We start from the raw sequence: 15,678 nt of genomic DNA, 5'->3' as shown, positions 1-15,678 counted from the left end.
TTCATAATAAGAATCGCAGTAATAATTTAGATAAGTTAGATGTTGTCTCAAACACGTTTGTTCACTCAGGAACGCTTCTGACGATTGAACACGTGAAGGAGTCCGACTCAGGGCTGTACACGTGCCTTGCGCAGAACCAAGTGGGGTCGGCCGAGAGCAGTGGGGAGATCCGAGTGCGAGGCTATGGACCCCGGCCGCCACGTCTGGTCCTGCAGCCCTACCCCATAACCGCACCTGTGGGCACCAGTGTAGAGCTGCCTTGCAAGGCTGAGGGAGAGCCCATTCCCACCATCACCTGGACAAAGGACAACGTCGCCCTTCGAGAAGATAGGAATCACAGGTGCACAATAGACTCAGCGCATTCACTCACTTTCTGTTCATCATTTATATTATAGAGTGGGGTTAACAAACGAAGTCTAGCTACAATAATGGCACTAACTTGACAAAAAAAAAAAAAATCAAAATTCAACAAGTGATAGTAGGAAGAAGTTGTTAAAACTTCTGTCATAATGTGTTTAAGATAGCATTGGATTTACTACATACTTAAGTCAAGTAAACACATTATTCTAGAGTCAGTAAAAACACCAAAGGAGGTTTATATGTTAGTAGGAGATAGTAGGAAGGAAGAAGTTGTTAAAATGTGTTTAAGCATAGCATTGGATTTACTACATACTTTAGTCAAGTAAACACACAATCATATGGTCAGTAAAACACCAAAGGAGGTTTAAATGTTAGTAGGAGATAGTAGGAAGAAGTTGTTAAAACTTCTGTCATAATGTGTTTAAGCATAGCATTGGATTTACTACATACTTTAGTCAAGTAAACACACTACCCTAGAGTCAGTAAAACACCAAAGGAGGTTTAAATGTTAGTAGGAGATAGTAGGAAGAAGTTATTAAAACTTCTGTCATAATGTATTTAAGCATAGCATTGGATTTACTACATACTTTAGTCAAGTAAACACACTATCCTAGAGTCAGTAAAAACACCAAAGGAGGTTTAAATGTTAGTAGGAGATAGTAGGAAGAAGTTGTTAAAACTTCTGTCATAATGTGTTTAAGCATAGCATTGGATTTACTACATACTTTAATCAAGTAAACACACTATCCTAGAGTCAGTAAAAACACCAAAGGAGGTTTAAATGTTAGTAGCAGATAGTAGGAAGAAGTTGTTAAAACTTCTATCATAATGTGTTTGAGCATAGCATTGGATTTACGACATACTTTAGTCAAGTAAACACACTATCCTAGAGTCAGTAACAACACCAAAGGAGGTTTAAATGTTAGTAGGAGATAGTAGGAAGAAGTTGTTAAAACTTCTGTCATAATGTGTTTAAGCATAGCATTGGATTTACTACATACTTTAGTCAAGTAAACACACTATCCTAGAGTCAGTAAAAACACCAAAGGAGGTTTAAATGTTAACATGAGAACTGTGTTAAAAATAACTTGCTAACTAATTTAAGGGTTATTTTCTCTCTTTAATACGGTTTACTTGTGCAATAAAAAAATTAATTATATTGGAAAACTACCGTGACAAAACTTTCTCACTTGATCTCTTTACACTTTTCCTGATAACTTTTCCTATTCCTACTGTGAAACAAACTCGATATTTTCCAGAGTGTTCCCCATCGGAAGCCTGAGACTTTACAACCTGACTGTGGACGACGGGGGACTTTATGAGTGCATTGCTACTAATCAATACGGAGAAGTCACTGCCCGGGGGTCGCTGATAGTCGAAGGTACGTTCTAACTTGATAATACACTTCAGTTTGCACTCGGAAACAAATGGGACTGTTAAAACCAGTGGTATTGCATTGCAAACAAAGTATCTAATAACCGTGTAATTGATTCATTGTCATATACTGAATGGGCTATTATGATATCTCCTAAGGTGGATAAAGTAAATTCGTCTATATAAATAGACCAGACATGTTATGTCTGATCAAACAATTTAGAACAATTTGTTCTGAATTTGATGAAACTATACCAACTAATTGTGGTAAATTTTAGGTTTTTTGAGAATTTATTTAAGAGTAACTGTATTGTAGGTCTTTGAGATAGTAATAGACTGAACTTTAAATTTCTAACCCATTTATAATTTGTTGAATTTGACATCGTGCTGTATTCGAAATCAAAACATGTTGTTTGAAAATATTTATCAATAAGCACACATCAATAATCACGATATATTTTGGTTTAGTGTTTACATTGCACCAAACATTTTACGAAAACGGTTTCAACACCCCAATAGGTAAGGTACATTTTCTACCTAGAGCATTGTTACAGGTGAACCCTTCTCATACACTCCATCTTATCACCATCACCATAACCATCATCTGTAACATTATGATCGTTGTAGTCATCGTCATTATTACGCATCACCACCTCAGTGATCATCACCACCTAGTAGATATACGTCATTAAGTCAGATGACGACCATAATATGTCACTCTAGTATGCTTATTTGTCCAGTCGAAGAGTGAAATAAAAATAAATCTTTCTATAAATGGAATACTAATGGATTGTTGAAAATACTTTGGATTATTCTTTATTTTTAATTAAGAATGACTTTGAACTTTCACAGATCTAACCAGAGGGCGAGCTCCCGGTGACCGATATGTTCACCTCGCATTTCAAGAGGCCAGTGCAGCGGTCGACAGGGCCATAAACGCAACGATCGCCTCACTGTTCACGTCAAGGAACGGCACCAACAGGACTCCCTCATACCTGATGCGTCTCATGAGGTTCCCTGATGCGTCTACCAGGAACATCATCCGAGCGGCGGAGATCTATGAGAGGACACTGATCAACATTCGGAAACATATTCAGTCTGGCCTCAAAGTGAACTTGACGCAAGGTTAGTCATTCATCGGAAGCTTATTCAACCTAGTCTCAAAGTGGACTTAGATTAGTAGACACAAGGTTAGCCATTGATTGAGAACACACATTCAGACTGGTCTCAAAGTGAACTTGACACAAGGTTAGTCATTCATCGGAAGCTTATTCAGCCTAGTCTCAAAGTGGACTTAGGTTAGTAGACACAAGGTTAGCCATTGATCGAGAACACATTCAGACTGGTCTCAAAGTGAACTTGACACAAGGTTAGTCATTCATCGGAAGCTTATTCAACCTAGTCTCAAAGTGGACTTAGGTTAGTAGACACAAGGTTAGCCATTGATCGAGAACACATTCAGACTGGTCTCAAAGTGAACTTGACACAAGGTTAGTCATTCATCGGAAGCTTATTCAGCCTAGTCTCAAAGTGGACTTAGGTTAGTAGACACAAGGTTAGCCATTGATCGAGAACACATTCAGTCTGGTCTCAAAGTGAACTTGACACAAGGTTAGTCATTCATCGGAAGCTTATTCAGCCTAGTCTCAAAGTGGACTTAGGTTAGTAGACACAAGGTTAGCCATTGATTGGAAACGTATTCAGTCTGGTCTCAAAGTGAACTTGACACAAGGTTAGTCATTCATCGGAAGCTTATTCAGCCTAGTCTCAAAGTGGACTTAGGTTAGTAGACACAAGGTTAGGTTAGCCATTGATTGGAAACGTATTCAGTCTGGTCTCAAAGTGAACTTGACGCAAGGTTAGTCATTCATCGGAAGCTTATTCAACCTAGTCTCAAAGTGGACTTAGGTTAGTAGACACAAGGTTAGCCATTGATTGGAAACGTATTCAGTCTGGTCTCAAAGTGAACTTGACGCAAGGTTAGTCATTCATCGGAAGCTTATTCAACCTAGTCTCAAAGTGGACTTAGGTTAGTAGACACAAGGTTAGCCATTGATTGGAAACGTATTCAGTCTGGTCTCAAAGTGAACTTGACACAAGGTTAGTCATTCCTCGAAGCTTATTCAGCCTAGTCTCAAAGTGGACTTAGGTTAGTAGACACAAGGTTAGCCATTGATTGGAAACGTATTCAGTCTGGTCTCAAAGTGAACTTGACACAAGGTTAGTCATTCCTCGAAGCTTATTCAGCCTAGTCTCAAAGTGGACTTAGGTTAGTAGACACAAGGTTAGCCATTGATTGGAAACGTATTCAGTCTGGTCTCAAAGTGAACTTGACACAAGGTTAGTCATTCATCGAAGCTTATTCAGTCTAGTCTCAAAGTGGACTTAGATTAGTAGACACAAGGTTAGCCATTGATTGGAAACATATTCAGTCTGGTCTCAAAGTGAACTTGACACAAGGTTAGCCATTGATTGGAAACACATTCAGTCTGGTCTCAAAGTGAACTTGACACAAGGTTAGTCATTCATCGAAGCTTATTCTGCCTAGTCTCAAAGAGGACTTAGATTAGTAGACACAAGGTTAGGCATTGATCGGAAACACATTCAGTCTGGTCTCAAAGTGAACTTGACACAAGGTTAGTCATTCATCGAAGCTTATTCTGCCTAGTCTCAAAGAGGACTTAGATTAGTAGACACAAGGTAAGGTATTGATCGGAAACACATTCAGTCTGGTCTCAAAGTGAACTTGACATAAGGTTAGCCATTGATCAGTAACTCATTCAGTCTGATGTCTGAACTAGACAAAGTCTTAGACACCTATATTCTGGATCTAACCAAAGATTGGTGCCTGAAAAAAGCGTTGGTTATAATTAAGCAAATTCAAGGAAAACTTTTTATATAAACTGATATCACATTTAATGATTAATGCCATTTAATATTTTAATATAATTTGGAGATATTTTAAGACAAACGCAATTTTCTAAATACTTTATCGTTTTATTTTACATAGGTATGTTCAAGATGACTCAAGTATATTTTAATCAGATGTATATTATTAATCTGATTGTAAGTTGTATGGGTACCAAATTTATAATACAATACTTTTTTCATATTTGACGTTTAGTATATCTCTTTTCCCAAAAAAAGGTATTTAGTTGTAATATAAACTTCTGGGAAAAAATTAATGCAAGCCTTTTTATAATAAAATAAAAAAATGTAAAACGACTTTGTATTATTTGCTTACAGTTATCTATTGTAGTTTCAAAGAAAAACATATAAGAGATAAGACTATAACTACTCAAGCTTGATAAAATCAAAACTACAGAAAAATGTTAAATCTTATCATATTCACTTTCCCCAGCCTATCTAATCTCTATTTTCGGTGATACAAGGGAGGAATTCTCAGTATTTATATCCAACTATCTTGTAGAGTGCTCATTTTCCTTTATTATGGATCAGCATTGGTTTTCAACCGAATCCGAAACGATAAGAGTGAGGGCTTTAGTGGAAACTCGATTTTCTTTTACTGCACTGGACAGGAGCATTAGTATATATCGCACCACAGTTAATAGGGCGGTCTCTTGTTACCGTGTTACCGAATCTGGACCTGAAGACGTTGAAGAGGCCGTCTTAGAGCCACAAACCAAAGGGATGATCAGTTTTTGAGACGTGTCAATCTGAGAAATCGGATCATCACATGTTTTCAATACAGAAATTGGCCAGAGAGGTCGGGGGGTTTCAGTTTGTCTGCTGGAACTATCCGTCGCCGTCTTCGGGAAACTGATTGAGCCACAAACCAAAGGGATGATCAGTTTTTGAGACGTGTCAGTCTGAGAAATCGGATCATCACAAGTTTTCAATACAGAAATTGGCCAGAAAGGTCGGGGGGTTTCAGTTTGTCTGCTGGAACTATCCGTCGCCGTCTTCCGGAAACTGATTTAATAAGTAGGAGACGTATATTACTGGCCCAATACTTACCAGATATCAACGTATGTCTACAGTGTGATCAAGAACATCGGCATTGGACATAGCTAGCTTAGAAGCGTGTACTTTTTACAGACGAGACCGGAGTAAAACTTTTACGTCCTAATGGGTGAAAACGTGTGTAACAAGGGGAGTGAGAAATGTCTGCTGATTCCTGTATATCACAAATATTCTTTTGGAGGTGTGTGAATTATATTTGGGGTGGAATTTATTTAGATGCTCTCACAGAGCTCAAGTTTGAATCAAGTTTATTCAAACAAATTCATGACATCAGTACAAAGATGTAAATCTATCGTACAGGACGCATGACAGCTAATAAATATTTTATAGTACAGCTCTAAATGGTTATACGCATGTGCACACATTGTGGAACAGCGTGTGATGCCGTACGCCCCCTTTTCTGTGATAACTTCACCTTTATGCACGACAGTGCACATCCACACAATGCTCAGATCGTAAAGGACTACCTCCATGATGCCGGAATAGTCGTTATTATTATAGTCAGTCGGTCAGAAGCCCCAACTTCACTAGAGCTAGAGCATGTTCGGGACGAACTGAATAGATGTGTTCGCACCCGAAAGCCAGTACCTGGCAACGTGGCCCAGCTGGAAGCCACCGGTAGGCCTACATTGCCTCTAACATGTTCTCGAAGGAATAGGAAGATGTTTGCAAGTAATTATAAATACGAGGGGGGGGGCAATACAAGATATTGACAAAACGTTAATTAAATTATAATTTTATTGTGGTGCGCTCTATTGATTATTAATTTGGTTTTTATTTGTACTTAATTTGAATTTTCTAATATTTATCACACGATAATGAAATAAGATTAATTTTTTCCTGTACTCTTTTTTTGTAAATCTCTTAATCATGTTTCTCAAATATTAACATAAGTTTTGAATTAGCAGTGATTTACTATCCAAACTATAATAAGTAGGGGGTTTTTAACGACGAACAATGTAATTGTAAGTAAGGTAAGAAGAAAGATTTAAGTAAAATAATGTAATATTTGTTTTAGACTATTCCTACAGCGACATCCTCTCTCCCCAGCAGCTGCAGCTGGTTGCCAACCTGTCCGGGTGTATGGAGCACCAAGCCCCGGTCAACTGTTCGGACATGTGCTTCCATTCTAAGTATCGGACTATCGACGGTACTTGCAACAACTTGCAGCATCCACGTCGTGGCGCCTCGCTCACCGGCTTCCGGAGAATACTGAAGCCTATTTACGAAAACGGTTTCAGCACCCCAATAGGTAAGGTACATTTTCTACCTATAGCATTGTTACAGGTGACCTCCTCACATACACTCCATCTTATCATCATTATTTTCATTACCATAATCATCATGTGTATCATAATGATCGCTGTCGTCATCGTCATTATCTCGCATCAATGACAATCACTACCTAGATAAACACCATCAAGTCAGATGACGACCGTATGTCACTTTAGTCTGCTTATATGTCCGGTCAAAGAGTAAAGTGCAAATACCCCTTTGCTACAGATAGAATATTAACGAATGTTTGAATATTTTTATGACCCACCCATATAGCTTATCCTGGGAAGGCTCGTGGCTTCCTGACGACATTACATTTTCAGTATTTACTCTCAAAATAACGCTAACTCGTTAACTCTCTTATATATGTTTTAATTGAGTAGTTCTAGAATACCTTGAGCGATCTTAAGTCACTCTAAAATACTTTGCAGCTGTATTTTAAAAGGAACGGTCCTAATTTTATCAAAGTTCTGTAAACCATGACAAATACAAAACCAACTTAGACAAACATGACTTTCCTACGAGTACACCACACTACATGCTAATATACCAATACTATCCTTTGGATAATTGCCAAAGGAGCTCCTCTATGCAATAAACTGTGGTTAAAACCTTTAGCGTTGATATGATATCATGTAAGACCAAAAAAGTGTATGATAAATTAGTTGAGATGCATTGGAGGTAAAAGGTCGTGACGTTCTTTCTGGCAGTTCAATATCCGTTTTAACACTTTCGTGACCCATTTATAGCTGAGCTTTAGAAAGTCTATTAGAAATATATATTTTTTTAAAATATAAAGTACATAATTATAACAGCAGACCGATTTGTCTTTTAGATTTATTATACTTAATATTCAAATGAATGAATTAATTTACTACTTAATCTAAAAATAAACTACTACTGAGGTATTGAGATTGGTATTTAATACTGTGTTCGTACTTTTTAAATTACGTATCGGTGTTAAATTAAGGTCCAAGTGGCTTTAAAACATGTTTTATTTAATTTTATTAGATACTTTAAGTTTTCCTTACTTATTCATATGAATGAAAAAATGGCTATAATTAAATAAATTTGGAGTTCAGCCACAAGGATTGTACTTTGTTTAGAAGCTGTGAAATGCCTTTTATAAGGACAAAAATGGACAAGTCTTTCAAATTTCACATAGCGTATTATAAAGTTACAAATCTTACAAAGTATTATACATTTCACATTGCATTAACTATAAATCAGTAACCTATTTGTCTTGTCATTACATTTGGATGTTTGTTGTATGATATAGGCTGGAATAAGGACAGAAAATACTTTGGTTTCCCCAAGCCGAGTGCTCGGTTAGTCTCCACTTCGATCATCAGCACAGAAGACATCACCCCCGACACCGAGATCACACACATGGTCATGCAGTGGGGTCAGTTCCTGGACCACGACCTGGACCACGCTATCCCCTCCACGAGTGCGGAGAGTTGGGAAGGAATCGATTGCAAGAAGTCTTGCGCCTATGCCGCACCCTGCTTTCCAATGGAGGTACGACCTGAAAGAGACATTAAGATTGCAAACCAAATAATATATCACGTTGATTATCAAGGAAAATAATAAATCATGACTAAAGCTAAGCTGTACTATTTCAGGTTCCTCCCAATGACCCTAGGATACACAATCGAAGGTGCATGGACTTCATTAGAAGCAGTGCGATCTGTGGTTCTGGAATGACCTCGGTGTTCTTTGACACGATACAGCCAAGAGAGCAAATCAACCAACTGACAGCGTATATCGATGGTTCCCAGGTAAAGTACTAAATAATATAGCAGGGAATAGTAATGTTTGTGTATCACGTACCACACATTTAGGTCTCACATAGTTTAAAAATCATGGTAAACTATTCCTCACAACTTAAAATTCTCAGAACATCATGTATGACTATGTTAGTTTTTGCTGATGGTAGAATACCAAATCCCTTTAGCACAGTAGTGTAATGTAACCTCTCAGTTCTAGGAATGTCGGACGCCACCTTTTATCCTTCCATATATAGTATGCCCCTTCCTGACGATATAACTCTGCATAGGTCTACGGGTTCACGGAGGACAGAGCACGACTTCTGCGAGACCTGAGTAACGATCTAGGGCTTCTGAGGGTAGGAATCTCGTCGCCTTCAGGCAAGGCTATGCTGCCTATCGCCGGAGGTCAGGAGGTCGACTGTCGACGTGACGTCACTGAGAGTGACGTAGGCTGCTTCCTTGCTGGTGACATCCGTGTCAACGAACAGGTAGGTAGACTGTTTATGGTTGAAGATTTTTCAGTACTTCAGAATCGTGTAAAAATATACTTTGTTTCGTTAATTTTACAAACCATATTAATACATTTTATTTAAGGAGGAGGTCTTCTAATAATTGCAAAATCACTATTGAAGCAAGAAAACTATACGGTGTTGGATAAATTGTAATTTAATACATGAGACCTCTCAACATAAAATATTTTTTGTAGTTTATATATAAATCTATCGATATTTTCGCTTTTTTGTTTAAATATATCATGTTTCATAAACGCCAAGCTCTTCTTAATTTAAAAATATTTGAATAATTTCAAGTTTCTTAAGATGTGATTAAATCTTAATGTAAATTTGGCAATAGTAGATTTTTTAGTTTTCCTGTAGGCCTATTTAAAATATATTTTATGATCCTTAAATATTTTTATTACAGTTCTTCTTGTGTGACGAATGTAAACTTGATCACAACTGTCACAGTTAATTTTGTTAATTTAATTTAAATTTTTATCCTCAATTTTGTCTTTTGGATTTCTAGGTAAAATTTCTATATTATTCTTGGTGTAAAGGTTATATTTATTGTCAATGTTTTTTTTTCTAGATGCTCTTTTTCATTGACATAACTCGTTAATTTGAAATTAAGTTTTTCTTCTTTGTCACTTTTAAAGGTGGTTCTTGGTTTTTTGGAAGAATTATTCTTTAGTTATTTTAATAACATTTATATACTGATATCAATATTTCCTTAATGTTTTATTTACTGATGATTGTTTTCAAACATTTGCACAATTTATATATTTTGATTAAAATTTGAAGTATTTTTCATGTTGAAAGACATCATGTATTTAATTTAACATTATTGCACGTTTCTGTACATTTTATTTCTACTGCGATAGTATTAATATTAACGAAGTTTTTAACCTTACATTTATCATTGTGATGTTTTAGGTTGGACTAATGGCGATGCACACGGTATGGCTTCGAGAGCACAACCGTATAGCGCAGATTCTCCGTGATATCAACCCCCACTGGGACGGTCACACCCTGTTCTACGAGGCTCGGAAAATCGTCGGAGCGGAGATGCAGCATATTACGTATTCACATTGGATGAAGCACGTCCTGGGACCCAAAGGGATGAATATGCTCGGAGATTACTCAGGGTACAACCCGAACGTTGACCCGGGAATCTCAAATGTATTCGCGACTGCAGCTCTGAGATTCGGACATTCCCTCATCAACCCGACCCTCAGGAGGCTGGACTCAGAGTTCGCTACGATACCTGAGGTAATATTTTTTTCTTGAATACATACTAAAAGTATATAAATAGTTTCTTCTACAAAGTCCTGAAGCATGCTTCATCCAATGGTATCATACAACTAACTGAATTTTAATCCAATACAATATAAACAATACAATATTTCTGAATTTAGTTGACATGAGATCAAACTTGCGTAGGGTGATCTGACTCTTGGAAAAGCCTTCTTCTCTCCCTGGAGGTTAGTCGACGAAGGAGGCACTGACCCGTTGATGAGAGGATTCTTCATGACCCCCGCCAAGCGGAAGTTGCCCCACCAGAACCTCAACAAGCAACTGACCGAACATCTGTTCACGGTGGCTCACGCCGTGTCTCTAGACCTGGCGGCCATGAACATTCAGAGATCCCGTGACCACGCTATCCCCGGCTACAACGAGTGGAGAGCCTACTGCAACCTCACGGTGGCCGAGACTTTCGAAGACCTCAAGGAGGAAATCTCCAACAAAGGAGTTCGAGAGAAACTGAGAGAATTGTACGGACATCCAGGTACGCACGCAAAAGAAACAGTAGTATTTGAACGTAAATAGAATACAATCAATGTTTGTTTTATATAAGAAAATAATAATCTACAATTATTTTAATTTTGTAGTTTAAAGAAACTTACTTCTCTGAACGTTGAAAACGTTGACTTTATTTCTCATAAAGTTTAAATTGTCTTATTCTTGGAACGGAAGAAAGTGGTTCAGAATATCATATTATTCACTGTAGACTGAATTGTATTATTAATTATTGTATGAACTTCTGCCACAACCCAAAAATGTATTTAATATCCAATATTTGTAACATAATCTTGACGTATTTGTTGGAATTATGTGTTTATGAATAGTAAGCTTGTTTAATGTTAACGTTCAAGCATTAAACTTTTTATTTCAACTAGGTAATACGTCAATATCCACACTTAAATTATTACGTGTAAGTCGTTTAAAGTTATATACACCAATATCTAAATAGCTTACATCACACTGTTAATGCTTTTCAGGTAATATTGACATCTGGGTTGGTGGAATCCTGGAGGACCAAATAGATGGTGCAAGAGTTGGGCCTACCTTCAGATGTCTTCTTGTCGATCAGTTTCGTCGAATGAGAGATGGAGATAGGTATTGTGTTGTCGTAGAACTAGGATTACCATGTACCGTAAAATATAATGTAAAAATCAAAGATTCATGACGTATTTGAGACTCGCTGCTTTCTTAAAATACTATTAAAGACTTTACTCATTTTAGTTTTATACAAACTATTAAGTTTAAAAACAGAAACATAATTCACAGGTTTTGGTACGAGTCATTGTCCACATTCAAGCCTGAACAGCTGACTCAAATCAAGCAAGCGTCTCTCGCCAGGGTTCTCTGTGATAACGGTGACAACATCACCAAGGTGACACCAGATGTGTTTGTGCTACCATCCCTCCAGGAGGGCCAGGTAGTTTCTTGCTCCGACATTCCAGCAATGGACTTGCGGTTCTGGTACGAATGCGAAGGTAATACTATCACACAGTATTAGCGTTAGACTGGAGTTCACGGAAGTTGTCGTCATCGTTATAAACAAGTATTATCTGAAATATGTGTCTAGACTGTGGCGACAGCGACGAGAGTGACTTGAGGACGAGAAGAGACCTCATCAGCAACGCTACTGACGTCCGCCTGGAGGGGCTGGAGAGCGTTGTCCAGGAGCTGCAGAAGAACGTGAGATTCCTCAGAAGAAGAATCAAACAGCTGACGCACTGCAGAGACGCCGGTGGGTCGCTCAGGAAGGAAGGGCAGAGATGGGCGCAAGACGCGTGTACAACGTGCAACTGCAGGGTAATTATATAGTTCATCTCGGTAAAGAAGTATCTGTTACGTCACATTAATGTGAATTCACTAAACCAATAGGTTGCACAAAGTACTTCCGAAACGAATCTAGAAAGATAACGTAGCTTCTTATGAGGGCTAGGGAAGGTTGACTTCTCGAACTATAATTTTACTCAGATATTTTGTCCACAGTTTGAAAGGCTAAATATTGTGTTTAGTAACTGTGTTAGTTAGTGAAATAGTATTTGAATGAGAGGTTTTATTTAACTGCATTTGATATTCAGTTCAATACCTATATAACCTTGCTCGTAACTCTACGTGTTCTCAAAACTGATTTAATGTAACAGGAATTCACACATTTGCAATCGTTACAGATTACAGAGATAGCGCTACGTTTAACACTGCAATACACATTACAGTGATAAAAACTAGTTTACAATCGTTATACATTACAGAGATAACGTTACGTTTGCCATCGTTATACATTACAGAGATAACGTTACGTTTGCCATCGTTATACATTACAGAGATAACGTTACGTTTACCATCGTTATACATTACAGAGATAACTTTACGTTTACCATCGTTATACATTATAGAGTAAGCGCTTCGTTTGCCATAGTTTTACATTACAGAAATAACGCTACGTTTCAAGGATTGGAATATGTCCTCTTCTTCACATGTTAAAAACCTAATGCATAATGTTAAGCAAGCTTAATCGGTGTACGGTGATATGATTGCCAAAGGCACAGAATGTGATAACAGAATACATTCTAAGACGACAATTTTAGCCATGGACATGAGGTTTATATCAGTACGTCATCAACCTCATTAACTCGCATATTGCTTTTTACGCGCTTACAATTTAATATTAGGACTGTTTGACATTTGATAAACAGAATTGATTCCATACCTGGAATTGTCGTAATACTATATGAAAATGACAATGTCCGAAATCATGTTATTCTTTCAAATTATCCATTGCCAGTCATAAAAATTAAACAAAGAATGGCATTATACGTTAAACGTTGTAGATCTCATATACCAAAGTATATGCAGTGAATCTGTTCAGGTAGCCATACTTGTTTTTTTATACACGATTTCAGAGTTACAGAAACCTATTCTTGACTCCGCATAAAACTCTTGGATGTCTTAATAAGTATTAAAACATATTCTATTCATTTTAAAGATTGTGATTAGATACATCATCACTTGAATGCAATATTAAGAAGGGAATTGTGTTTTGTTCACAGAAGGGTCAAGTGAGTTGCACGACTCTCCAGTGCGCTCAGCCTTCCTGTGCACGTCCTGTCAGAAAACCCGGAGTTTGTTGTCCCTCTTGTGAGTGATAGTGGAGGGACGTCCACTGACTCTACATCAGTGACCTTGTACAGTTGATCACGTTAAATTCACTATTTTATACCGAACTGTACAAAACCCAAACTACATAGGCTATTTTTTCGACAAGGAACTTTACGTGTTTTGAAATGTAAATTTGAAGTTTTTAAGTCGAAAACTGTAAGAAATGTAGAGCATGTCTTTCTTTAACGTAAGGCTTACCTTAAGAGGTCGTTGATCATTAACTTGAATTGAATCGATTAATTAAGCACATAGTTTTACCTTTTATAGTAATTGTTAACATCAACGTGTTTGTTATAGATAATTGTAATTTTCTACATAGAAGTTATAGCTAAAGTTATTTTGGAATAATAACTGTTCTGTCCTGGAAATCGTTTACAAAACTGCATATTGGTAATTAGTGAAAAATCTAAACCTATTTCTTTTGAGATTGTTTTTAAGTTGCCGTAGTTTATATTTATTAAAACGTTTTATGAAATTAACGTGACTTTGTTTATTTGTTTATGTTAAAACAAATTTGCATACTCTAGATATTCAGCAATTAATTTTATGACCAAATAATTGCTCTCTATTTCAAAGATTTTGTCTTGAGAATCAAGTTCAATACTTTTGTAAGCAATTATTGAAATAATAATTGCTCTTTAGTTTACCAATATTCTTTTTATGACTTTCCACTATACTATTATTGCACTAAAACAATATCAATGCAATTATAATTCATAAGTCACATATAACCGTTGTATAAACCCAAAATGAAATGTTATTTACTATTATAGATGGATTAGATATTAATTTGAAGTCTTAAAAAAGGGGCAGGAACTTAATGTAAATGCAATCAAGTGGCCATAGTAGTTCTGTTGTTTATGCTTTCTACAGCATGTGTAGTACTACACATTCACTATTAGTGTATACTTTAATTTAAGATTCCTATTTCAAATAATAAATTGTAGAGACTCTCTTAAAAATAATAGAACTGTTTAGTCTTAAAAATAATAACTAAACAAATAACTAATTAGTTATTTGTTTAGCAATATTGAAAGCAATTCTGGGTGAAGTTAATAAAAAGAGGTAAAAGTATGAACAATCAAATGTGAGCAATTGGGTTTTCTATTTCATTCCGTTAGGAACTAATTACTTTACTTCTATATTAGTTACTGCATCGCAGTAATTGTACTATGTTGATGAATTCTCCTACAATAGAAAACCATGTGTTCTGGTCTACTGTTTATACAGATCGAAGCTCAAATATGATTACAAGTAATATGAAACAATTTTATATTGTTAATGGGCTGACATAAAATAGTACAAAACACATTTTTCTGGTTTACTTTATCATACATGCGAAAGGAAGCAGTTTTTAATTTTATCTTTGATTCATTAATTAACGTTCATACTGTATCAGTTACCAATTAATGGTTGTAAGGAAAGAACTTAACACTATCGGTATGTATGAAAGTTTTAAAATGATTTTTGGGTCTTTTATTTCATCAGCTATAAGTTCCTAGACGTTTTTATACAAACTAATATATTTTCAATGTCTATTCTTAATCATGTACGGATTGCAACAATGGTATATAGCAGTTTTTAACAGCTAACTTTTCTGCAGGAGAAGTTAAAATTCCTTCTCGTAGCTAGAAAACATGCATTTATAAAATCTTAACCGTTGTCTTGAATGAGGAAATAATAGTAGTAGTCACAACGGCACTACAAAAGATAAATATACTAGTTATAATTTGATTACTTACATAGTCATGCATTTTTTGGCTAAAAACGATTTGTCTCATCTCCTCTCACAATCAACAAGACTATAAAAGTAATTACAATAGTTTGATATAAATCCTTTTACTATTTGCATCAATGTACAGTAAATATGACTACACTCGCTATATCTAATGGGAATAATATCGTGTAGTAGCCTTTCCACTTTTGTTCTCCAGCAATGAAGCTGTTACTTAATAATTACTGAA

General features: G+C 36.4%; 1 protein-coding gene across 1 annotated transcript in view; it reads left to right on the top strand.

Annotated features, from left to right (window-relative positions):
- Positions 1-14,688, top strand: part of LOC124358464 (peroxidasin homolog) — a 59,107-nt gene extending 44,419 nt beyond the window's left edge. Inside the window, 13 exon segments of the mRNA XM_046810761.1 lie at positions 70-340; positions 1,620-1,741; positions 2,587-2,859; positions 6,737-6,970; positions 8,273-8,514; positions 8,619-8,774; positions 9,053-9,253; positions 10,196-10,531; positions 10,703-11,048; positions 11,542-11,659; positions 11,831-12,039; positions 12,132-12,361; positions 13,606-14,688. Of these exon segments, the coding sequence (XP_046666717.1) occupies positions 70-340; positions 1,620-1,741; positions 2,587-2,859; positions 6,737-6,970; positions 8,273-8,514; positions 8,619-8,774; positions 9,053-9,253; positions 10,196-10,531; positions 10,703-11,048; positions 11,542-11,659; positions 11,831-12,039; positions 12,132-12,361; positions 13,606-13,701 (2,834 nt within the window). The 3' untranslated portion in view covers positions 13,702-14,688.
- The last annotated feature ends 990 nt before the right edge of the window (positions 14,689-15,678 follow it).

The sequence above is a fragment of the Homalodisca vitripennis genome, chromosome 1 (genome assembly GCF_021130785.1).
Source record: "Homalodisca vitripennis isolate AUS2020 chromosome 1, UT_GWSS_2.1, whole genome shotgun sequence".
Classification (NCBI taxonomy): Eukaryota; Metazoa; Arthropoda; class Insecta; order Hemiptera; family Cicadellidae; genus Homalodisca; species Homalodisca vitripennis.
This window is presented reverse-complemented; position numbering and strand designations above follow the sequence as displayed.